At 53.2% G+C, this 23142-nt stretch overlaps 11 protein-coding genes across 11 annotated transcripts; 6 read left to right on the forward strand and 5 right to left on the reverse strand.

The window, feature by feature from the left end:
- Nucleotides 1–35: 35 nt before the first annotated feature.
- On the reverse strand, nt 36–1284 carry LMH87_004153 (uncharacterized protein; the record flags this gene model as incomplete). Its single annotated transcript, XM_056195329.1, has 2 exons — nt 36–1117; nt 1173–1284. The coding sequence occupies 2 exons, from the start codon at nt 1282–1284 to the stop codon at nt 36–38; spliced, it is 1194 nt and encodes a 397-aa protein (XP_056048968.1).
- A 218-nt stretch (nt 1285–1502) lies between these two features.
- Nucleotides 1503–2242, forward strand: LMH87_004154 (uncharacterized protein; the record flags this gene model as incomplete). Its single annotated transcript, XM_056195330.1, has 2 exons — nt 1503–1653; nt 1725–2242. 2 exons carry the CDS (start codon nt 1503–1505, stop codon nt 2240–2242), a joined length of 669 nt encoding a protein of 222 aa, XP_056048969.1.
- Nucleotides 2243–3221: 979 nt separating this feature from the next.
- On the forward strand, nt 3222–5360 carry LMH87_004155 (uncharacterized protein; the record flags this gene model as incomplete). Its single annotated transcript, XM_056195331.1, has 4 exons — nt 3222–3280; nt 3337–3403; nt 3458–4437; nt 4487–5360. The coding sequence occupies 4 exons, from the start codon at nt 3222–3224 to the stop codon at nt 5358–5360; spliced, it is 1980 nt and encodes a 659-aa protein (XP_056048970.1).
- Nucleotides 5361–5969: 609 nt separating this feature from the next.
- Nucleotides 5970–7781, forward strand: LMH87_004156 (uncharacterized protein; the record flags this gene model as incomplete). Its single annotated transcript, XM_056195332.1, has 2 exons — nt 5970–7583; nt 7749–7781. 2 exons carry the CDS (start codon nt 5970–5972, stop codon nt 7779–7781), a joined length of 1647 nt encoding a protein of 548 aa, XP_056048971.1.
- Nucleotides 7782–9845: 2064 nt separating this feature from the next.
- LMH87_004157 (uncharacterized protein) lies at nt 9846–10266 on the forward strand (the record flags this gene model as incomplete). Its single annotated transcript, XM_056195333.1, has 3 exons — nt 9846–9930; nt 10098–10162; nt 10213–10266. The coding sequence occupies 3 exons, from the start codon at nt 9846–9848 to the stop codon at nt 10264–10266; spliced, it is 204 nt and encodes a 67-aa protein (XP_056048972.1).
- A 1714-nt stretch (nt 10267–11980) lies between these two features.
- Nucleotides 11981–13691, forward strand: LMH87_004158 (uncharacterized protein; the record flags this gene model as incomplete). Its single annotated transcript, XM_056195335.1, has 3 exons — nt 11981–12040; nt 12211–12723; nt 12789–13691. The coding sequence occupies 3 exons, from the start codon at nt 11981–11983 to the stop codon at nt 13689–13691; spliced, it is 1476 nt and encodes a 491-aa protein (XP_056048973.1).
- Nucleotides 13692–14332: 641 nt separating this feature from the next.
- LMH87_004159 (uncharacterized protein) lies at nt 14333–14956 on the reverse strand (the record flags this gene model as incomplete). Its single annotated transcript, XM_056195336.1, has 1 exon — nt 14333–14956. One exon carries the CDS (start codon nt 14954–14956, stop codon nt 14333–14335), a length of 624 nt encoding a protein of 207 aa, XP_056048974.1.
- Nucleotides 14957–15948: 992 nt separating this feature from the next.
- Nucleotides 15949–16912, reverse strand: LMH87_004160 (uncharacterized protein; the record flags this gene model as incomplete). The annotated part of the gene is made up of 3 exons (XM_056195337.1): nt 15949–16306; nt 16373–16623; nt 16694–16912. The coding sequence occupies 3 exons, from the start codon at nt 16910–16912 to the stop codon at nt 15949–15951; spliced, it is 828 nt and encodes a 275-aa protein (XP_056048975.1).
- An 802-nt stretch (nt 16913–17714) lies between these two features.
- On the reverse strand, nt 17715–18337 carry LMH87_004161 (uncharacterized protein; the record flags this gene model as incomplete). The annotated part of the gene is made up of 3 exons (XM_056195338.1): nt 17715–18019; nt 18073–18175; nt 18239–18337. 3 exons carry the CDS (start codon nt 18335–18337, stop codon nt 17715–17717), a joined length of 507 nt encoding a protein of 168 aa, XP_056048976.1.
- Nucleotides 18338–19558: 1221 nt separating this feature from the next.
- LMH87_004162 (uncharacterized protein) lies at nt 19559–20257 on the reverse strand (the record flags this gene model as incomplete). The annotated part of the gene is made up of 2 exons (XM_056195339.1): nt 19559–20034; nt 20092–20257. The coding sequence occupies 2 exons, from the start codon at nt 20255–20257 to the stop codon at nt 19559–19561; spliced, it is 642 nt and encodes a 213-aa protein (XP_056048977.1).
- A 795-nt stretch (nt 20258–21052) lies between these two features.
- LMH87_004163 (uncharacterized protein) lies at nt 21053–22999 on the forward strand (the record flags this gene model as incomplete). The annotated part of the gene is made up of 6 exons (XM_056195340.1): nt 21053–21165; nt 21228–21361; nt 21426–21756; nt 21820–22167; nt 22223–22587; nt 22653–22999. 6 exons carry the CDS (start codon nt 21053–21055, stop codon nt 22997–22999), a joined length of 1638 nt encoding a protein of 545 aa, XP_056048978.1.
- Nucleotides 23000–23142: the final 143 nt, after the last annotated feature.

The raw sequence follows: 23142 nt of genomic DNA on the forward strand, positions 1-23142 counted from the left end.
AGTTTTCAACGTGTTTTGCCTTTTTGGTTTCGCAATCAAAGGTCCGCTGTTGCGGCAGTCTTTGCTGGTTTCGACGGAACGGCAGGCCACGACGGCGCGGCGCCCGTAATCTCCTCATATGACTCGGCCCAGCGCCCATCGCGACGCTTGTCGTTTGTGGCATATATCGTGAGATGCTCTGACAGAGCAGTCTCCACGGCGCCAAGCGCCTGAGCCTCTGCCGGGGCCAGCTCGCGCGCCAGGGAGATAGCCTTGATGTTCTGAGTGACGATGCTCACGAAGCTGGCCCCGTTCAGATTCTTGTGGTCCTCCACAGCCCCGGGATTCAGAACCGCAAACTCGGCGAGGCTGTCGAGGTTCTTGAGGTCTGCGTCCCTCCATAGCGTCTTGAGAAGCTCAACCTCGTCCTTGAGTAGGGTCAGCTCAGCAGCTGCGTCCTGTCCTGCGGCCTTCTTCGCAGAAACCACCGAGGCGCGCGTGAACAAGACGAGGCCTCGCGCCAGCCGCGATGCGTGGACCTTGGTGTCTGCGGCCGCGTCTCTGTGCGTCGCCTGCTCCGGGTGGTGCAGCAGGTCGAGGGCAACCTCCATCCATTTGACAACTTGTACGGTGGCAGCTTGGTTGCCGCTGATAATCTTGTTGTTGATGGCGGCCAAGAGTCGTACGACCATTTCGTGTGTTTGAAGCTTCAGCCCAGTCTTCTCTGCTTGCTTTGCGCACTCAATCACGGCGTATATGTTGCCCGTCTCCTCGGCGCGGCGGACAATCTTTCCCCAGTGCTGATTGCGGAGCTTCACGCCGGCCTTTTTATATCCTGCGAGGAGAGTGCCCAGGTTGGCCCAATCCTCTGACGTCTCCATCAGGTTCATGGCCTGATTGAAGCTCTTTTTCGAGTTTGGGATATCCTTGCTGCGATCGATCGGGGAAAATCTGTGCTCGATGCCGTCAACCTCGATGATGATGGGGTTCGACTGCATGTGGGTTCGCATTTTGGGGTTGAAGACAATCTTTCGCTGCTTCTGAGGTAAGTAGGCTGGGAAGATGGTCTTTTCTTGAATCGTCTTCAAGACTTGGTTCAATTCGGCGTTCTCAGTTTCGACAAAAGTCGCTCGCACTCCTGCAGCTCCTGATTAGCTTGGAAGCCCCTAGCCTAGCGACAGCCAAGGTCTTACCACGAGACGCCGTTGTGCTGAATTGCCTGGCGCATGAAGCGCCTTGTCTGGCCGAAGGTCCATTGGCTTGGCCCAAAAGCTTGAGGGCCGATGCTAGCGACCGGTTGGACATCTTGTCGTGGTTAGAAGTTGCACTCGTCAGTTCAAAAAAAATTGGTGTTCTCAAAGTCGCGAGACCAATTCGAGGGTGGGTCGGAGAAAAGCGCGGACCGGGCCAATCACAGGGTGCGACTGGGACTAGGCTTTGCTATCCTTTTGGCCTTCAAAGTTTTGGAGACTCGCATCATTTTCCGCTTCAGTTCCAGCAATACACTCCGCAATTCAGCGACAATGAATTTTGCCGCTGTTGGGCGTCCATTGGGATGCCTCAAGACCGCATTGAGGCAAGCGAGGCAACAGCGGGCATGGCAGAGGTCGCTTGCAACAGCCGCTGCTCCCGAGGCCCCTAACGTCTCTAAGCCCATACTCACAGCCCGACAGCGTATGTTATGCTCTTGAGCATGCTTCTTAGCTGCTTCTTAGCTGCTTCTTGGCCTACTAACGGCACTCTAGGCTCGCGCGAAGAGAGACTTGCTCGATTCCAAGTGTACCCCGAGGTGCCGACCGTTCGAACCGACTTCAAGGACCCCATGCCGGTGCTGCGCCAGGCGCAAATCACAATGCTCGATCCCACCGGAGCGAGAACTCGACTATTCGCCAAAGACCAGGCTGACGCTGCGAAGCCGGGCGATGTGCTAATGGTCAGCACCAAAAATGGAGAGCCTTTCTCGGGTTACCTGATCGAAATCCGTCGACGTGGTGCGGACACAGCCATTCTGCTGCGCGGCCAGATGATGAAGACGAGCGTTGAGTCGTGGTTCAAAGTCTACAGCCCTACGGTTACAGCCATCAACATTATCTGGAGACGGCCGAAGAGAGCCAGGAGAGCCAGGCTCACGTACATGCGCAAGCCAGAGCACGACAAGGGCAGCGTTGACCACTTGGTAGCGGCATGGAAGAAGGAGCGCTCTACTCTGCGCTCCAAGTCTGGATCTGGCGGTGTTAGACAGCAAAAGGCCAGGGGCAAATAAGGAATCGCCCTGGCAAGGCCAGGGGAGGAGGAGCGTAAGAGTCTGGGGACGGCCAAGGCAGTGTATCATGTACCAATATACCATCACATTCTGTACACCTTACTTCCATTGCAGGGAAATGTTTGCGTGAAGCATGAAACCAGCAGAGATGTCACAATTATGTGCGATTCACACGAGAAACTACATCGAACTTGTGAAGCTGAGATAGCGTATCTTGTTCTAACTAGACGTACGATTGGCATTGCTCCTCCAGCCCCGAAACGGAGGTTCACCTGCCGTGCTATCAAAACCAACACTGAAATACACCAGAACTGTATCGACCACTTTGAAACATCAAAATGCACCGGCTCTGCTGCCGAGAGTAGAGTTGTTGACTTGCGTAGCGTCCTTGATAGGCCACAGCTTGGACACTGTCCGTCTCCACTACCAGCACCTTCAATGCGCTGCGCCGTAGCGCTACCAGATGGCAGCACCACGCTAGGAACCGCCTAGCGACAGGCCCAAAAACCGGGCACAGCACCGGTGGCAGCCCGGCAACCTGCACTTTGTTGAACTGCCCCAGTGAACTTTGTTTACTCAGGCCGCTGTCCGCCAGGCACAAGCTCTCAAAGGGTCACCTACCGCACGACGCCAACATTTGTCCAACGTCACCATCAACGAACGCGACGTCTCTACGAGGTTCCGGCAATAATCTTTCCCCGACGAACAGGCTACCGCCGGGCTATCTTCGACCGTTCGCGGAACACAAGCCAGTTATCCTGCAGCTGCCCGTTCCCACCCAAGCTCACCACCACCCCCACCTTGTTGCAAAGCTGCTCTACACCGACATACTGTCAGCGCATGCTGTATGCCCGAAGCCGGCCCAGCCGCTGTCCTGACTCCTATACGAGCATTGTGTAATGCTAAGCTATTGCTTGATCACCACCAAACGGGCGACTGAGTAACGGTGACGGCTGGCGTCGAGCCACAGCAAATAGCGATGACGTTTGCCGATCAACAAAGATGGATCACGGTCCAGCAAAAGACATTCACAAAATGGTACAGGATGATTCGAAAGATTGAGTGGTCAAGTTTCTAACCCGTGCGCAATATAGGCTGAATGCGAAGCTGATACAACGAGACTTGGAGATTAAAGATATCGTGGAGGACATGGGGGACGGAGTATGTCTGCCATTTATCTCGCTTCTGGCTCTACCACTGACGAATATCCAATAGGTTCTACTTATCCATTTGCTAGAATGTCTTTCAGGAGAGTCTCTCGGCCGTTATGCCTCGAAACCGAAACTGCGAGTACAAAAATTCGAAAATGCGAACCTGGCCCTCGATTTTATTCGAGCCCGCGGAGTTCAGATGACGAATATTGGCGCCGAAGATATTGTCGACGGCAACCGCAAAATTGTACTTGGTCTAATATGGACCTTGATTCTCCGTTTCACCATTAGCGATATCAATACGGAGGGCATGTCAGCCAAAGAAGGTTTGCTGCTTTGGTGCCAACGCAAGACGGCATGCTACGACGAAGTTGAGGTCCGTGACTTCAGTGCCAGTTGGAACGACGGTCTTGCTTTTTGCGCCCTACTCGACATTCACAGACCTGATCTCATCGACTTCGATTCGCTCGACAAGTCGGATCACAAGGGGAACATGCAGCTCGCGTTTGATTTGGCGGCAGAAGAGATTGGTATCCCTAAGCTGCTGGACGTTGAAGATGTGGCAGATGTTGCCAAACCCGACGAAAGAAGTTTGATGACATATATTGCCTACTGGTTCCATGCCTTTTCTCAAATGGAAAAGGTTGAAAATGCTGGTCGACGAGTAGAGAAATTTGTCAACAGCATGCAGGGGGTCTGGGAGATGCAGAGCACCTATGAGAAGCGCATGGCTGAGCTTCTGAAGAATATCAACACTCAAAGGGACGATTGGACGCAATCGACGTTTGAAGGCACATACGCCGACGCAAAGGCACAGGCAGCCGAATTTTCCAAGTACAAGCGCGGCCAGAAGCGTGACTGGGTAGCAGAGAAGAGTGATTTGGCGACTCTGCTTGGAAATATCAAAACCAAGTTGGGAACATACCGCCTTCGACCATATGAGCCGCCTTCCAATCTGAGCCTAACCAGACTCGAGGATGATTGGACCAGTTTGACTCAGAAGGAGATGGGTCGTGCACAGTTGATCAATGAGACCATCAGAGAGTAAGTCGCGTATAACTTGGTACAGAGCATATATGCTGACTGGCGACAGCATCAAAAACGCCCTCCGCAAGTCTTTTGCTGACAAGGCGAATGATTTCGCCATGGCGCTCAAGACTATGCAGATGGCCATCTCAGGCCTCGATGGCGATCTAGAGGACCAACTACATCACGTCAGAAAGCTAAGCAGTAACTTGGCGCCTCTCGACAGATATCTCGAAACCATTCTGGATGTAGAGACACAATGCATCGAGGCCAACATTGAAGAAAACGACTTTACTACTTATACATACGACGAACTTGCCTACGAACTGACCTTGGTCAAATCGTCAGTGCAGAAGAAGCTCGCATTTTTGGAAAATCAGATGGTTGCGCGAAATATGACAAACCTGACGCCTATTCAGCTGGAGGAATTTGAAAGCGTATTCCGCCATTTCGATCGCGACGATTCCAATGCGCTCCAAGAGTTAGAATTCAGCGCTGCCCTAGCGTCCTTGGGTCTGGTATTCTCCGAGGACGAAATGCATGACTACTTCTTGGAGACTTCCGGTGGCAGAGACGAGGTAACCTTCGAGCAGTTCATTCGTTTCATGGTCGACGTAACGGAAGATCAAAACACTGCTGAGCAGGTGTTCCAGTCGTTCCGCGAAGTGGCAGACGGCAAGCCCTATGTTACGGAGATGGACCTCCGGCACAGTCTTGTTCCAGATGAGGTCATTGAGCAGCTCAGCGGCATCATGCCGGAGCATACAGGACCAGACATGTCTGCTGACCGAGGCATGCCGCAATACGACTATATTTCTTTCATGGAGAAGATGCTCAACAACCCAAAAGAGAGTGACCAGGTTCCTAGCGGTGTCCTGCAGGACAGGACAAATGTGGGAGACGCTAGCCCTCGCAAGGGCGACAAGAAGAACGGCTGGTAGAAATGCTGGCTGTGAACTTTTACCGGCGGTTGTTTTGGGGCAGTTGGCATTGTACATTCTCATTATCGTTATCGGACGGATATTGTTATGCGCATTACCGGTGTTGTGTTGGCGAGGAAAGAATTGCATTTGCATGCTTATATATATTATATTTTACAATTTAGTAATTAGCCGAATCGCTGGGGTTATCTTGATTTGTTCAGATCGATTCCTTTACGTGATGAAATCACTGGCGTGGATCTGTGTAGTGGGTATGATGCGGTACGATTACCGGCTACCGGTGATGGTGACTTGCATGAGCTATGACGTACTATTTCTGGTCGTAAAAATAGACTATATGCCACATCTTTCTCGACATGCAAGCGTGTAGGTATCTGACTTGCCTCAGAGGAATTCCACAGCTCGACAGCCCGGCGGTTGCAAGTTTTGAAGGGCCGGGTTCGGAGCTCAGCAGACCCGCCCGTGCGAAACTTGTCCGGCGAGAAGGCCGACCCGCTGTAAACTCAGCGACATTTCTCGTCGTCAACGCAGACATTCGGCAGCTCGACGTGCTTCTGTGCGCTGCCGCAACTCGTACTGGGACCTAATTGACATATCGACAGTCTCAGGATGGTCTCTCGCGCGCGATTCATCCGGGCGCTTCAGCAGCAGAGCCGTCCGCGCGCCGCGGTCGGTGCTGCGCTGCCCAGGGCTACCACCGTCCCTGCAACGGCCGCTCGCTGCTTTGCCACATCGCACCCCAGGCTGATTGCGCCCTCGCCTGTCCACAGGGTCGCTAAACTGACGTCAGAAACCTACCCCGAGATCAAGCGCGACGACAAGTTTGCTCAATTGACCGAGGAGCACGTCGCATATTTCCGCGAGCTTCTGGGCGGCGAGTCGGCGATTATCGATGGAGTGAGCAAGGACGCCGAAGACGACATGCTCATGTTCAACGAGGACTGGATGCACAAATATCGCGGACAGGCGCGGCTCGTCGTCAAGCCCAAGTCGACCGAAGAAGTCAGCAGGATTCTCAAGTACTGCAACGACAACATGCTGGCCGTCGTGCCCCAGGGCGGAAACACGGGTCTGGTCGGTGGCTCGGTACCTGTCTTTGACGAAGTCGTGATTAGCATGGCGCGCATGAATGAGATTGAATCTTTTGACGAAGTCAGCGGCTCCTTGGTGCTCGGCGCCGGCTGCGTGCTGGAAGTTGCGGACCAGTATCTCGCAGAGCGCGGCTACATCTTCCCCTTGGACCTCGGCGCCAAGGGGTCCTGCCATGTCGGCGGCAACGTCGCTACAAATGCCGGTGGCTTGCGTCTGCTTCGCTACGGCAGCCTGCACGGCAGTGTCCTCGGCATGGAGGCCGTACTTCCTGACGGAACCATCATGAACGATCTGTGCACCCTGCGCAAGAACAATACTGGCTACGACCTGAAGCAGCTCTTCATCGGTGCTGAGGGCACAATCGGCATCATCACCAAGCTGTGCATTCAGTGCCCTCAGCGATCGCCTGCTGTCAACGTGGCCTTTTTGGGTCTAGAGTCTTACGAGAAGGCGCAGCAGGCCTTTCGCGAGGCCAAGGGCCAGCTCTCGGAGATTCTTTCGGCATTTGAGCTGATGGATGGACTTAGCCAGGAGTTGGTGCACCGTGCCAAGGGGGAGACGATGCCGCTCGACGGTACTTTTCCTTTCTACTGTCTCATTGAGACCAGCGGATCAAACAGCGAACACGACTATGAGAAGCTGGAGAAGTTTCTCGAAGACGTCATGGGCAACGAGGTAGTGGCCGATGGCGTGGTGGCCCAGGATGCGACGCAGATCAAGTCGCTGTGGGCGTGGCGGGAGAGCGTGCCTGAAGTCAGCGCTCACTGGGGCGGTGTCTACAAGTACGATGTGTCAATCCCGCTTGCCGACATGTACAGCATCGTGCCCGACGTGAATGGCCGTCTGGAAGAGGCCGGGCTGCTAGGCGAGTCTGACGAGTACCCTGTCCTTGGCTGCGTCGGCTACGGTCACATGGGCGACTCCAACTTGCACCTCAACGTCGTGGTCCGACGGTATGACAAGGCTGTGGAAAAGGTTCTGGAGCCGTACGTGTACGAGTGGATCGAGAAGCGAAAGGGCAGCATCAGTGCGGAGCATGGCCTGGGATTGGCCAAGAAGAACTATATTCAGTACTCGCGGAACGACACGATGATTGGCCTGATGAAGCAAATTAAGCAATTATACGACCCGGTAAGCAGGCAACTTGACTTTGCCCCCCCTTCCGCCTCCTCCCCTTGTTCGTGTTTCATCAGCCCTACACGCTTGTGCCGAGATGCAGTAACCCCTGATATGCAAGCCTCGTTGGAAGGAATTGGCGAGAAGGAAGAAAAGCTAACAACTGCTGTTTTCGTCTAGAACGGCATCATGAACCCGTACAAGTATTTGTAAAGTATAGTTGGAGAGGGTTAGGCGAGAAAAAGGCCCGAATTCCCCCGCATGCAGATAGGGTGATGACATAGAGAGGCGGCAAAAGAAGGTGGTCGTAAATTCCCGGCAGGGAATGAAAGACTCACCGAGGGCATGGATGCGCGCCCTTCGCGGAAGAGCCGGGGGGACTTATTTAGTTGGGGGCTGAAAGGGAGGCGTGTAGTGGCGAGATAGTATATTTAGCTCGGCTAATAATGAAGCACAATCATCATCTTCCAAGACTTTTCTTACACCGGATGACAAAAGAGTCGCATCTGCAGATCGGGGTGACAAATCAGACACTGCAGCGGCATGCAGAGGAGAGCCCGTAGAGCTTACAGCGGTGAGAGGATTAGCTGTCACAAGATTAAAAAAAAGTGAAGGGAAAAAAAAGTCAGTTCTGTTTCCTTTATTCCTTTACTTGTATTTCTCACCCTTTCTGCTTTTAAATCACAAGGCAGTGTGGCAACCCGCTGATGCCTCCTTACTGTCGATCACTTGGCAGCACGGCAAAAGAGTCACAGGCCGTGAGTGACAAGAGAGTCACATCCAAAAGCCCAGGCAACAGGTTGACAGTGCGCACAAATGCGTGAGGGTGTAGTGCATGTGGCATAGGGCGGCGGCGTCGCATGTGGCATGGCTTTTTAGGCTGTCGTCTACGCCAAACTGTCATTTGCTGTGCGCAAGGGGGGCGTCGCGATGCTACACTTAATAATTAGTATGGACTACTGTAGGGACGGACAGCACCCAACTAACTTAGTGACGGCGGGCATCTCGGACCGTAGCCTCGACAAATCTGACAGGCATGTCGAATCTTGCTTTCCAGACCTTATTCCGGCAACGGGATCGGCAGACCGGTTATGCCGGTTTTTTATAGCTTGATTCCAAGTCGCATTCGCACACCGGACAGACGCAGGCCGCCATGCCTCATTCAGCATCATCAGCGTAGGCGATGGGAATAAGTACATGTCAGACTGTAAACAGTCGCTATTCCCGATTCTCAAGTCTCATGTGATGGTTTGGTTGAACGCTCAAGGTGTGTTGTTTCTGCTTCTCGTTACATCAGGCGTCCTGTGCTGCTGTCGTGATGGAAGTTGCACCACCATGAAGTGCATGCAGTACGGATACGGTCAGTGAAAATAGCAAGTACCGCAATTGCACTGCCGGTATCCAGCGCTGTCTTTTCTCAAGCGAGCACCGCGGAACAGAAAGCACACGCAACTGCCTGTCGAACCAGCTAGTCATCGCGGAAACCTTGCCAACTGGCTCCAATGTTTGTCCCCGAGTCTGCCTCGTCGGTAACGCAAGGCTGCATCGGCTTGCTCAACTCACAGGGGAGAGAGAGTAAGGAAAAAAAAAACAGTATTATTGGGGATGATGGGGCACGCTAACTAGTGCGCACCGTGAGATTCATGGGCTCGGCAGCCATTCATCGCCTCTGATTGACGGGTGACCTGCAGGAAGGCTACCGCGCTAAGCCGGCATTCATTTTGGTGGCTTGGCCAATGGAAGGCGGCCATGTAGCCTTGCTCAGCGAGGCTTTCAGGGAAGCTGAAGCCCTCTCACGGGTCCTCACCCCATGGCCGCGTGAGCTTGGCCCTGTCACCGCCGTCATCATTGGCGAAGAGCAAAGACGACAAAGTATAGAAAAGGGGGCAACCGTACGACACGCATCTACTGAAACAAATTGCGGATAGTTTCACCCCCCGTTTAGAGAATAGTACGACGGAAAGAAAAAAAATGAAAGGAAATGAAATGAAACCTTCTGGCAGCACGGCAATTAGGAAGGCATCTGCGGGTGGTTGCCTTTTGTCACGGTCGGATGGTTCGCCCGCTTGTTAGCGTTCCCGACTTGTCACTCCCACCCGCTCGCACTCGCATCTTATTAATCTGACAGCGCAGAGAGAATTTATAATCTGCGTTTAGCAATCGTGATTTGTCAAGCAGTCCTTTTTCTTGCACAACTAAAAAAACAAAAACAAAATCAAGGCTTAGAGCAGCAGGACGCCTGCAGCCAGGCAGATACGACCGATCTGCGGACGGGCCATGCTGCTGCCCGGGTGGTCAAAGTCCCGCGGCCCCCAGCAGGCACGGTATCGATCCTGGAACCCGTCTGTGCCGGTTCTTGTCGGTGAGATCACTCAACTTTTGCTCGACAGGGTTTGGCTTTTCCAGGCGCGAACCGTAGACCCTTGGCGTGGCGTTTCTCGGAGAGAACAACAAAGCAGAGACAAACATGAATGGGCGGCGCAGCCAAGAATTATTATGTGAGGGACACGCGGCTGACAAAAATAAAAGAATCGCTGGCCAGAAGAGGTAGTTGGTCCGGGCGACCAGAGCAGCCCGCTCAGGGGGGATCCCTGGTAAGCCTCCCGCAAGTAGTTACGTCCAGTAGATCTAAGCGCAAACCCAGTGGCATGATTTTTTCGCACGCCAGGTTACGTGTACCCAGAGAATTACGGCATGAATATCAAGAGAAGCCAAGAAGAGTTTGGAGCCCGTAAAAGTCTGCGTGGTAGAGTTTGCCGTTCGCTTTCGTTTAGCATGGGAGACTATGATCCCGACGATCTGGATGCGCATCTGACTACGCGAAAAGACCACACACACACACTCACACACACACACGCTATGGTACGTTATAATATCCGAACCAGATAATGATGCTGCAGGGATCACTTTTATGCAGGTCTCGTAAAACGTGACTGTAGCCTTTCCCCGGTATATAACTAGTAAACGAGCCGACAGAGCAGGCTGAGGGAACTGCAGCCTTGCCAACCTCGAGCTAAAAAAAAAAAAAGAAAAAAAGCGGCAGGTGAGGCTAGAGGAAGGGGAAAGAAAAATCAGTGAAATGACTGCATCATTTACCGTGCCATTTCAAGGTACCGGTGTGAGAGAGGGGGCCTGTCGCCTTCCAGGCCTCTGATGAGTAACAGGGAGCCAAGGCATCGCTCGTGTCATTCTCGAAACGGAGCCCCATTGGCACGCTCCACTGAAGGTTCTGAGACAGGCCGTCTAACGGCTGTCATTCGTCCCAAGGTGAGCAGGGTAATAGTGGTGCCTGTTGCCCGACATGGAGGGGCCCGGCCCCTTGGGTCGTTCAGTAGCACCAACTAGTTCCCAGACGCGCTTGCCTCGTAAGACAGCTTGGGAAGGGGAGTCTTTGTGCGAGTGCGAAAGAAGGGAACAAAAAAAAGACGTGCCGACTATGCAGTTACAGAAACTACTTCTCGTCTTGGCTCTCGCCGTAGCGTGTTTCAACGAATGCGTGACCTATGTAGTTGGGGCGCACCCTCCGCCCTTTTCTTCTTCTTTCTAGTGCTTCTGGAAACCTTTGGCAACACTTCGCCCTAGCTGGATCCTCAGCTGGCACGCCCCTCTTTCTTGGGAGGCCCTTTCTCGTCCAACCGGAGGCTTCACCAGACGAATAACACACTGCTGAGCATTTTTGGCCATCAGCCCTACGAAACATGCCCGCCCACGTCATGCCAAAGGACCCCCCCCCTTCCTCGTCTCCTCCCATGATCCTGGCAACACGAGGCATGCTGGGATGCGCCAAACGTCCAGTCACAGAGCAGATCCCCCAGGTGGCTCTTCTTCTATCTGGCTCGCCGCTGGGGCCGGACCATTCTACTGGCTTGCGGAGGCTGCTGTATTGGGCTTGCGCTGCCTGAGCAGCCTCCCCCCCCCTGTCTTGCCCACGCCTCGTCTCTCTGTCTCTCTCCAACGTCCCACCTCCCGGCTGCCCGGCCCTGGGTCCTAGTCCTAGGTAGTTCAACGGGCATCCCGGTGACTACACACACCATGGGAATTGGGGGTCAAGGAGAGGGGCGTGTGGAGGGGACACGGAAACCAAGCTCACGCTTGCGCTGCCCAATTGGCAATCGTCATTGGCACTTTGCACCAGCATCATGGCTTACCTTGTGGTGGAGTACCGTATATATGTTCCTAGCTGCCGACGCAATCGCCCTCCTGGGAGACCCTTCGCAAGACTGAGTGCAGCCCAAGCTACTACATATATAGTCTGCGTCGGTGGCAAATTGCACAAGTTTTTATTTTCTTGCTAGAGTATCCTTGGCCAGCTGGAAAATCACCTGCATCCACCTTTAGCTCGATAGCCCGCCGACAACCCTTTGCTTCGTGGCGAATCACCCTGCATACAGACATCGCGACACTGACTCGCCATGGTTGGCGTTCCTGGAAAATATAAGGGTTGCGAAACCTGTCGCCGCCGCCGCGTCACGGTAAGAAATATTGATCATCCTCCTGTCCTCCAGTCACAATCTTCATTCTAGATCAACACCTTTTGTAGTTATGGATTTTGGAATTTTACCTAGTCCGGGACCCCGGTTTCGTGGGACACAACTACATCCAGTCACAGAAGAGCTAACACAAACCGTTTTCGCGCGCACAGTGCACCAATGAACGCCCGTACTGCCGCAAGTGCATCACCAGTGGCCGGGAATGCGAGGGCTACGAGCGGGAGAGAGTCTTCATTACCGGCACGCTAGAAGATCGCGGCCGCGTAGCCTCGCATCCGAAGCGAGTCACGCCCACCAAGAAGCAAGGATCCAAATCGCCACAGCCCAAGCGGGAGCGGTCCGAATCTCACTCGCCCAGATTGAACCAGATGCTGAACAACTCGGCCTGGGACGACAGCCTTGACCTCTCCAGCGGCGGCAGCAACATCACCGCTCTCCACACAAGCCTGCACACCATTGTACGGTCGCCAGGCGCCGCTCTCGACGGGCAGGGCTTTGGCATCGCGCTTCCCCCGTACTCGCCGGTCGAGCTGCACAATAACCACAATGGTCACATTGCAAGCCAGGATGTGCCCCTCTGGGTCAGCGCCCAGTGCCTGCTGTGCCACCGGGGAATCCAGGGCGGCTCGCAGTCTGCCGACAGCTACTGTCTCTTCTTGTTCGAGGTCCGTGATGCAAAGTTCCATTGAGCCTCGAGCTGCCGAGTGAGCAAGACTAACTGGAGATGTAGCAGGCCTCACCGAACGCAAACTGGGGGATCGCATCGGAGTCGATGATCAAGCGGCTTGGGCCTTCAAACTTTACTTCCTTTCCGAACCATCAGTTTTTCGTCCGCGTCTACCGCCCAATCGGCGTCTGCCTCGCATTGCTGAACCGTCGGGATACGTTTCTGTCGGATCCGGAGTGGACGTCGCTGCCGTGGAAGAACCACCGAAAGTCGTCTCTCGATTCCCTCTTCGACATTATGCTGCGGCTGCCACCCGTCTTTGCGCAGACGGACAGCCTGATCACGCAGACGCCGTCTGTCGAGCGTCGGTACAAGGCCCAGGCGCTTTTCCAGAGCTGCCTGATGTACGAGCGCCAATTCGCCGGCTGGCTGAGCCAGTCCATGGGCAGCACAGAGAGCTTCCAAGCCGTCGAGAATGCGGCCGCCTTTAGCAACACGTACGAGTTCCACGACGAGCTGACGGCCTTTACGATGCTCTACTACTGGATGTCCCAGATCTTGTTCCACCGCTGCATGCTCGATCTGTGCGCCGTCATCGACCAGCCGGTGCTGGACTCCTACACGGGCGTGTGGCTCACGTTGCCAAACAACCTGCACGTCGACACTGCGCAATACCACGATGGTCGCGACCTGGCAATTAAGATTTGCCGCGGACTCGACTCGGCGCTCCAGCGCACCTCGCAGCCAGACATGCTGGTTGCGCCCATGACCGTCGCCCTCGACTTTTATCGCGACCTGCAGATGGCTTCTTCTTCTCAAGATGGAAGCTTCGAGAGCATGGCTTCGCAAGAGGGAGTCTTTGAGACGATTGAGCTCGAGCTCTTCAGGACTCGACTGATTGCAAAGGGCCAAGGCGTCGCCAACACTCTGCAGGGTCAGATGTGGGATGAAATTGCGCAATTTTGAAGCCTTTTCACGAGACTTTGCCCCCTTTTTGCCTTTTTTTGCCCCCTTAAAAGTACAGCGATATATATAATATTGTATAATAATGAAAAAGCAGCCGGGGGAGCACGGATGATGGTGGAAAGTTGCATACAAGCACATGTCCCGCTGGATTCGGGTCTGTATTGAAGCATAGCAGGACTTGGCCAGGCGCCAGCCCTCAGAAGCAAAGTAGCAGGTACTACTTTGCAAGTTTGTCTGTTGAAATTGGTAGACAATAAACATACACAAAGAAAATCTACGCTCATCTAATCATAAACTCACACGGACTGCGTGCATCATTCTAGTCTGACAATTGTATGATTGTGCAGTGTGCGGAGCCTGTTCCTGCTGCTAGTCTAATTTCTACTATGCTTTCTGGATGTTTCTTTGCTAGGGTCACCTTCAGTCAAGAACTAAATGCGATATAATTATGTAACAAACGATTAAAGAAATGATAAAGGTTTATGCTATCGCAAGTATCTTAAAACAAAAATGAGTAAAGCAGTTTCTCCTTAGTCTCTCAACGCAATGCAGCAGATAACTACTTCCCTGCAAATGCGCCTGGCTCGCTCAGCTGTAGCAGGCCGCGTGATCGGTCGGTAAAGGTCATGACTTTTGCAGCGTCACTGTGTCTTCTTCGAATCTTGCAAGGTACCCCGCCGCTGGCCCTCGCCCTTTGAGCTCAAAGTTTTGCGAACCGACGTGCGCGACGCCTGTATGACGACCAGCGGCCCTTTGATGCTGATGAGGGGGCCGCTGGCGTGTATCCTGGCGCCCGTCGCGCTGGTGCTGACCTTGCCGTCCGACTGCGCGGCCGACGCGCACGCAAACAGGCTGCAGAACACGGCCGTCGAGCCGGATGTCTGGTTGTTGAGCGCCGCGCTGCCGGCGCCTCCGCTGCCGAGCAGGCCGTTGGCCACGGACACGGCGTCGTTGCCGACGTCGCTCTCGCCGCCCGAGTCGTTGTCGCCTTCGAGGAGATCCCCTGGAATGAGATCCTCGTCGTCGTCCTCGTCGTCTGGATCATCGGGATCGTCGTCGTCAGGGTCAGGACCTCTCTGCGCGCCCTTGGTCACGCCGCCGTGGCTAGCCGTGCCGCTTTGCCCTGCAGCAATGACATCGCTGGCTGAAATGTGGGTGTAGCTTTTGGGATCTTGTGTGATTAAGCCGCTGCGCGAGGCCAGCGGCGCGGTGGTGACCAGAGCCCCCCAAATGGCCACGCCAACGTACGACTTGAAATGGTGCATGGCCAAAAGGATCTAGGAAGACTTGGAGAACGATACTAGGCGGCCCCTCGGAATTACATCACCTAATGCTTGCTCTTATACTCTCCGGCTGGCTTGGCGAGCGATCAAATGCCAGCACCATTTCGACTTAGTAATTCGGCATCAGCCGCGCCGAGGTCATCCTGTGTATCCAGGTGTTCATATCAAGGGATCAGCACTAACTAAAATAAAGTGTGCCTGCTCCCCTGACTAAATTTAGTGAGGCCAGCTAGCTCGTGGCTGCCCGCCTGTCAAAAAACGCGCCCGCTCAGCCCCCAAGTTCGCCTTTTGCGCCACTTCCATTATCCCTGTTCATGAACGCTCGCCCCCAACTGCCGTATCTCACGCGAGCCGTTTGGCTCACGCTGTTGCAGTGGCTGCTGCTCTTTAAGGTGCATTGAATTAAAGTTCCGGCCGAGAATGTCATCAAGCTCTTTAAGAGGTGGGTATCTACTCCGTGGCTACTAAAGGACGGCACCACCCCATGTGACGGTCACGTTCGTATGGCGGGCCAAATCGTGGGTCATGTACTGGCAGTTGGCACTTTGTGCAGGGTTTGGATACTAGCAGCCGTCTCTGATTCTGATCCCATTCCGCGTCATGTCTCGTATTGGCAAGTCAAAGTCTAATTTACGTACCACCTGAAGCCCGTTGTCGCCATTATGACTTGCGAAGATTTATTGAAAATTAATTCCATTTCAGTTCTGCAGGTCTGCTCCAGGCCTACCGGTCACAGAGAGATACGGTTACTTTCTAAAAATAAAGCAGCCTATGAAGATGACGCACATGACGCGACCCATGCTAGTTTAGTGACAAAGCCACGATGCTAATAGAAATCTGCACGTCGATCAAGTCATCGTTGCAGAACTGAGTGTATTTTTACCAGAAAGCCGTTTCCTACCCGTCCGCTGTGCGTAGGCAGGTTCCACCATCTCATTCAGCTGACTTGTCGGGCATCCACGACGAGCAACACTTCAAGCCTTTGAGATAGTTGGTGGCGGTGGGCTTTTGTTCTGTCGCCATTCGATGAGGATAGCCAGGACGCGGGGTATGCTCAGCTCCGGCCAAGCTTTCTTCACAAACACGATGGACGTGTCCTGGTGGCACTGCCACAGCAAGAAATCGCTGAGACGATGCGTACTGCCTGTGCGGATGAGTAGGTCCAGCGGCGGGCTGTCCACCGTGTACATGTTTCTATCCAAAGCCGTAACTGTGTCGAATGTGGTGTCGCTAGCCGTAGCTTCCTGTGCGAGGCGCTCTCGCACGCTGCATTGTATCGCCGTCCGCATCTCAACCGTCGAGGCATATGCGAAGCAAATATTCACAATGGCACTGACAGAGCGGGTAAGCCGAACAAACACGGGTGAAAGAAAGGGAATGGGGAAAAGGGAAACGCACCTCTGGTTATGCCTTGTGCTCTCAGCGGCCCCTTCCAGTCTCTCTAGCACGCGTGGAGAAATGAGCTCGCGCTGCCCGCATATCCGGATCGATGCGTCGAGGTCGTGCGCAAGCTGCACCAGCTCGTCCAATCCCCCGACGACGATATCAAGGATAGTATCAACCTCTTCATCCGATCGCTTGAAGTTTTCCACGCTGAAGACGTACAGGGACATCGCCCTGACGCCGCATCTAGTGCAGAGCTCGACATACTGGGCAGAACTTGCGATTAACATGGATACCCAAGGGGAAGGGCCAAAAAAAAAAGTTTTCACATCACACCTTTTTAAGCTGCCCCCATCCAGCCAGATATGTATTGCGAAGCGAAAGACCCCGACGCCGTCCCCAGCGTCGGTTCCCGTCCAGGATATAGGCAACGTGCGCAGGGACTTGGCCGCGTCTTGCTGTCGCGACGGCGAGGCTAAAAAGCCACTGCTCGAAGCGACCCGTCTCTTGTGATGGAGGCTCGTTCCTCGGGGAGAGTGAACGCAGAAATCTCATCTCGTGCGTTTTCGTTCTCGTGGCGATCTCAGAGGTATCCGCCTGTGCGCGGTGAAATCGACGCGGGAAAGTTGTCGACAGTTATCGACGCAAAGTTTTCGATGGTATAATAGTCTCACGTCCATCTTTTTCAGTCTCAGTGGTCAGCTGGAAAAAGCCTGTCAGTCTCGGATACTCGATGCGACTGGGGGGCTGAGCCACCTGTGTTTAATTGAAATGCCGTGTCTGAGCGCCCTTGTCAGGCAGCCTACTGAGTAAATCGTTATTTTACTGGTTCCAACTTATTGCATCAGATTCATCATTACACGACAGAGCCATCATTGTCTCGCAGTTGAACACGACATGAAATTACTGTATGCATTTCCTAGCTTTATATAGTGTTTGTGTTGGGTGTGACAAAGATCGGCACCAGGTGCTGCGCTGCTAAATAGTACGAGATTCGCCGCCCATTAAAGATCAGCTGCGTGTGATCCAACGTCAAATTGGAATTTACCGAGTGTCGATCCGGTTCGACTGCTGCCACAAATCCCGGAACAGACTGAAACAAGTGCATCCCGTTGTTCGTTTTGCGCCGAGACGCTCCAAGTACATCATTTGAAGCCAAGCCCCGGTACAGGTGTTCACGATACACAGCGAGGTCCGCACGATGCGTGTTCACAAGCGTCCGCGATTCGTCAACGGGAATTACGCACTTCCTCGACGTACATGTGAATAAAGCACCAGAACCTCCTGAAGTAGGTCGGCATGGGATTGTGCGGCAGGGTGATATGGTCGAGAAAAGAGCCGATTCAGATAGGCCAAGTCAAACAGGGCGGCGCAAAAGCTCTTGTTCAAATTCGAGTTGAACGCTGATGCAGATCCGAGCCACTACACAAGAGGAATTGGCATTTCTGGCGGCATGATTTTCCACATATACACACATGCCGATCTTTTGAAGGAAATGCTTCGGTGGCTCGTCAAGCTGTTGCAGATAGCAGTATCCGTGTAGAGGCTGCCGTAGTGCCTCTCTCATAGGTAGGTAGGTCGGTTGCCCAGCGGGGTTTATTGGCGACAGTCCAGTGCTTTCCTCGCCCATCTCGGTAGACGATGACTTGCTGGCCCGATGTGCTGGGGGCTCGTCAGCGCAGTCATGTCGATGGTGGCTGATATTAGGGACGTACTGATTGATGCTTGGCCGTCTCGCCTTGTAAACGCGGACACGCTCAAAATGTTGATAGAGGTCTGACGTCCCCAGAGATGAATGTGCTTTGAACTAGGACACTCCTGCGTCATGATGCAATCTTAGTCAATGCAAGTGATGACATGTCGGCGTGCTGTGGTACGTGCCTCTGCCTTTGTCCATCTGGTCCTGCCAGCTGGCAGCCTGGCCTTCGGGAGCGAGCACCGCTTAGCTTGAAAGGAAGGAACAGCGCCGACGGATGGCATAAAACTCGCGTCTCGCCTTTCCTTTTCATTTTTTTTTCTTCCTCCTCAGATAATCATCAGTGCATTACTCACACACCGTCCTGTGAAATATCGACGCTCAAGAGGTCGACATGGGGGTGGCCTCCTTCGAGAACTGCGTGAGGCATACTAACCCTCGAAGTGCCACTAGTCCGGTAGGTACCGCGGTACAATTTTTGGTTTCTTCTTCTCTTTTTGTCCCTGGTATCACACTGCCTCCAGGTGGCGAGTCTTCTCTTTCATTCTGTTCGAGGCTATATGCTGCGTCAGGAAGAAGGATCAACGATCAGTTCCTTGTGTACTCGACGCCCTCGGTCACCCTCCCTTTCGAAATTTGGTTTCTTTCTTCCACCGTATTGGTAGTCAGTAGCCTTGGTGAAAGCCTTCGAAATCGTCTTATGAAGTATCGACGTCAAGAGGTCGACATGTGAGGTCGAGGGCCAACGAGCTGGGCTTCGATGGACCGGCCGGGAGGAATCAGACTCACGACAAACGAGACTAGAAAATGGCCGTTGTGAGGGGGGAATGAGCCTTTTTGTATTCGCACGAGAGAATCAGAGTTTTGCAAACTTTTTTTGTGGCGGCATTGTGGCAATGCTAGGACAGAGCGTGGCAGAATGGTGACGCAGTGTGACAAGATTAAAGTTGGTCGCATAGAAATATCGAGTTCGAGTCGATTGCCTTTCTTCTTCAATATCCTCAGCTCCCCATCAATCCCACCGCTTGTCAATGCCAGTGCCTTTGTTCGCCAGAGCCTCTTTTCCTCCATATCTCTCTACGTGGTCTTTGTCGAATTTGATCTTTCGATTTCCCACGCGGCATTGCGTCCCTGGCTACTGGTCGATTCCATGACGCCAACAGCGCCAATAAATGGTGGCTGCGCGGCTGTTTGTCTAAAACTTTTTCTGTTACCCTGGCGTCTGTCTAAGCGTCATCTCTGGTGCGAAACACCACTGTCCCGCAACGTAAACACTTACTTTTAGTTGTAGACCCATAACCCTCATGCACACTTCTCGTTTCTCAGCTCATTCTTCATGAGCCACTCGCACTATGTTGTGGAGTGGACTGGAGTGTCTTGCGTAGAGTTCTTTGGCTCTCTTTATTGGTTGTGTTTTTGTTTTTATTTAAGTGGAATAACATGCGGAACATATTGTCACGCAGCCTGGGACATTCGAATTGTCAAACCCAGCTACAAGCCAAGGCCTACTTGCCGTGCCGCATTTCAGCATCGGCGTAATTCCGCAGCGCATGCGCGAACGCGACATAGCTGAACTTGCCGTTGTCGCGAAGGAACTCCATCTCTGCCTGCTGTAGATGCCAGGGTGGGTAGCCCGACAGCTTCAGCTCTGGCCTGAACAAGACGATAAGGTCTGGTGCAGGCATGACCAGCGAGTGTAACTGCTCGGCAACCGGGCCAACAGATATCTCTTCAACGGCGATATTTCCACACTTGACCTGCTCAGCGAAGGCCTCTGTGACATCGCCCATTGCACGGCGTCCGTCATCCTCGGATATTAGGTAGATGATCAGGCTTGGTGGTCTGCCGTCATGGTCCTCCTTGTCCAGCGACAGCTTGCCTTCCAAATAAACCGACACTCGATGCGTCTGGTTTGGGACTAATGCCTTGATTCTGAGACTGGCAAAAACGTGAAATAGTGCGGCATGGTGCTTCAAAATTCCTACAATTGTTGTCAGAACAGTAAATTCGTCGTCGCGCCTGCGAAGCGAAAACTCACCTCGCTCATCGTAGATTGAGATGGTAGGGATCCCAGCCGCAGCAGACCATGCCGCAAACTCGGCAGCCTCTTGGATAAGCTTGTTCGAATCAGTCTTCTCTGCAGAGATTTCGGCGTTCATGATCGCGCTTAGATGCTTCGGCACCTTGCTAAGCGCCGATACCATTGCGGCGATACTGGTCGCGGTTGGCGCCATTCGAGCCTGGTACCTGTACTTGGCAGAGTTCTTCAATCTGCGCGCGCCAAGATATGAGGCTGCACAACTACTGATGATGCCATTGAGCGGTCGTGAGAGAAGTCTGATGCTTCGGCCCGCGGGCTCTGGCCTGCTGGAAGGCATCGTTAGGTACAATGTGCCAATGGGTCGTCCTAAAGTATCTAGATCTTGTTGTATGATGGATGCCATGACTTCCACGTTAAAAAACTGCCGTGGAAGAAATCAGGCGGTTCTATAATTACTTTGCTATTAATCGTCGATGTGAGACTAGGCCCAAGCACTGAACACGGTGTGACTTTGATGCCAGCAGTGAGTAACGCTCGTAATTCCCAGCAAGAACAGAGGGACTAGATAGTTCCACTCTCTTCTTTTTTGGGGGGAGAGGGAGGGGGGTCATCGTCTATCTACTGGTATTGGCATACTCGGTATTGGATGCCCCTGTCAATTGTGGCGGTCCTGTCACGGCTGAGTTGAGTCGTCCTCGCATCGCCGACCCGCAGCATGTCTCGGAAAGCGAGTTCCTGCAGCGTACACGACTTGATTTGTAAATTGGACCGAAACATATATCCAAGTCATTTTGCACGCAAGGAATTGACTGTCGTGGTAATGGGAAGTTGGTATCATTAAGGTCTCATACCACTGGGACTGATTACAATGGGCACTTTTCGGCGCTCTTAGCTTGTGTGACCTCGCTCTTCGCTCCTGTAGCTTATGCATCTCTATTTGAACACACTTCCTGGTACCATGATGATCAGAAAGAACAACGCGCAGGCTGACCCGCGGGTGCTGTGTGTCGATGCCTCTGAGTCTGATCGAGAGCGCATGAGCACGTGGCAACTTGCAATCATTCTCGGCTGGTAAGTCTCGCCTTGCCAAGGTACTCAATTAAGCTGCTGATAATTCGTCATGTATTCGCTAGTGTTGGAATAGGACTCTTTCTTTCCCTGATGGATGCTACTGTCGTAGCGACCATGTTGCTGGACATTACCAGTGACCTCGGGGGCTTTCAGAAATCACAATGGGTCGTGCTGTCTTATACACTACTTGACGGCGGTCAGTAAACTCGTAGCAATTACACATGGGTGCACAGTAACTCGGAAGCTGATTGTCGACATAGGATTGGCCGTCTTCTTGGCCAGGTTGTCTGACATTGTAGGCCGAAAAGTTGTCATCTGTGCGTCCTTGGCTATTTTTCTCGCGGGCTCCATGGCCTGTGGCGCATCGCGAACGCTGAATCAGCTTATCGGGTTTCGCGCTCTGCAAGGTGCTGGCGCCGCTGGCCTCTATGCAACTTCGCTCGTTGTCTACTTGGAGATGGCACCGCCGCGACACATCATACTCATGTTTGCGGTCGTTGGCGGTATTGTTGCCCTGGCAGGAGTGGCAGGGCCAATCGTTGGAGGCCTGCTTGCTACCCACGTGAACTGGCGTTTTGCCTTTTGGATAAAGTAGGCTCCATTACGCTCGTAAGAGACTGCATATGAACGTGCGCGTTACTGATACTTTTCTAGCGGCCCATGTGCCTTTGTCGCCCTCCTGTTGCTGATGCTACTTTGGCGGGAGAACGATGCCCATAAGAGTCCCCGGGCGAATTTGAGTATTTGCAATCTGGACTTCATAGGTGCTATTCTGATTTTAGCCGGTGTTACTTTGCCCATTTTCATCGCTAGCCAGGCCTCGGCTGGGGTGTATGCATGGTCCAGTCCCACCACCATCTCCGTTCTCGTCGTCTCAGTGGTGATGTGGATTTGCCTCATCGCATGGCAGCGGTACATATCTAAAACTCCTCGCTTCGCCAATATGTTCCCGCAACTTCCTTGGGAGGTTCTTTCCAATAGAATTCTGTTGGCTGCTCTAATGTGCGTATGATGTTCCATCAGCCCTATAATACGACTCGAACCTTAACCCGAACAGCGACACTATACTTGCGAGCCATGTCCTATTTGTGGCCATTTTTCATATTCCAATCCGTGCTCAAATAACAGAGCTCTACGACGCCGTTCAATCTGGCCTTTTGCTATTGCCGCTCCTTGGCAGCAGCGCAGTGGGGGCAGCAAGTGCTGGAATCATCTCTCACAGAAAGAACTTCACGTTTTGGGTCATGGGTATGTCAAGTATCCTCATGATAGTTGCGTCTGTTTTGCTTTCCCAGCTCCCGGAGTCCACTTCTTCTCTACCAGCGCAGAGGGGCTATCTGGCCATACTAGGGCTGGGCGCAGGTATGAATATAGCCACAACGACGCTGCTGGCCGCCTTGCACTCGGAAATTGAAAACCACGGTATGCAAGCCCAACACCGGCTCTCCCGGCCCCTCCACTGTACCAAAAGGCTAACCAAGCTGAAGCGGTTGCCCAAGGCATCATTGCGCAGATGAGGATCGCTGGGGGAACTATTGGGGTGGCAATTAGCTTCATCGTGCTCCATGTTCGAGTGACGCACGAGTTGCAGGGCGATTTTACTCCCGCGCAGCTGCGAGACTTCTACCAGTCGCCTCTCTCTACCAGTTCATTTACCGTCTCCCAGTTACTTCTTGCACGACGCGCATATATCGCTGCCTTCACCGATATCATGCGGGTGTCGATCGGCATATCTGGAGCCTGCTTTCTAGCATCGCTCTTTGTGTGGCAGAAGCAGCCGGCTAGTATACAGAAAAAGCTAGAAGACATGGAGGCGTACTTTGGAACAAGATGAATGTGGAAACATTCGATTTGCAGTTGATAAGGGTCGGAGCAACCAGTCAAGGCATGTGCGATCATATGCACGAAGTTTCAACGCTGAGTGTAGCTCATGATACGTATGAAAGGATGATGGCTGAAGTTGCAATTTCTAGTTCT

Source organism: Akanthomyces muscarius, chromosome 2 (assembly GCF_028009165.1).
Source record: "Akanthomyces muscarius strain Ve6 chromosome 2, whole genome shotgun sequence".
Lineage (NCBI taxonomy): Eukaryota > Fungi > Ascomycota > Sordariomycetes > Hypocreales > Cordycipitaceae > Akanthomyces > Akanthomyces muscarius.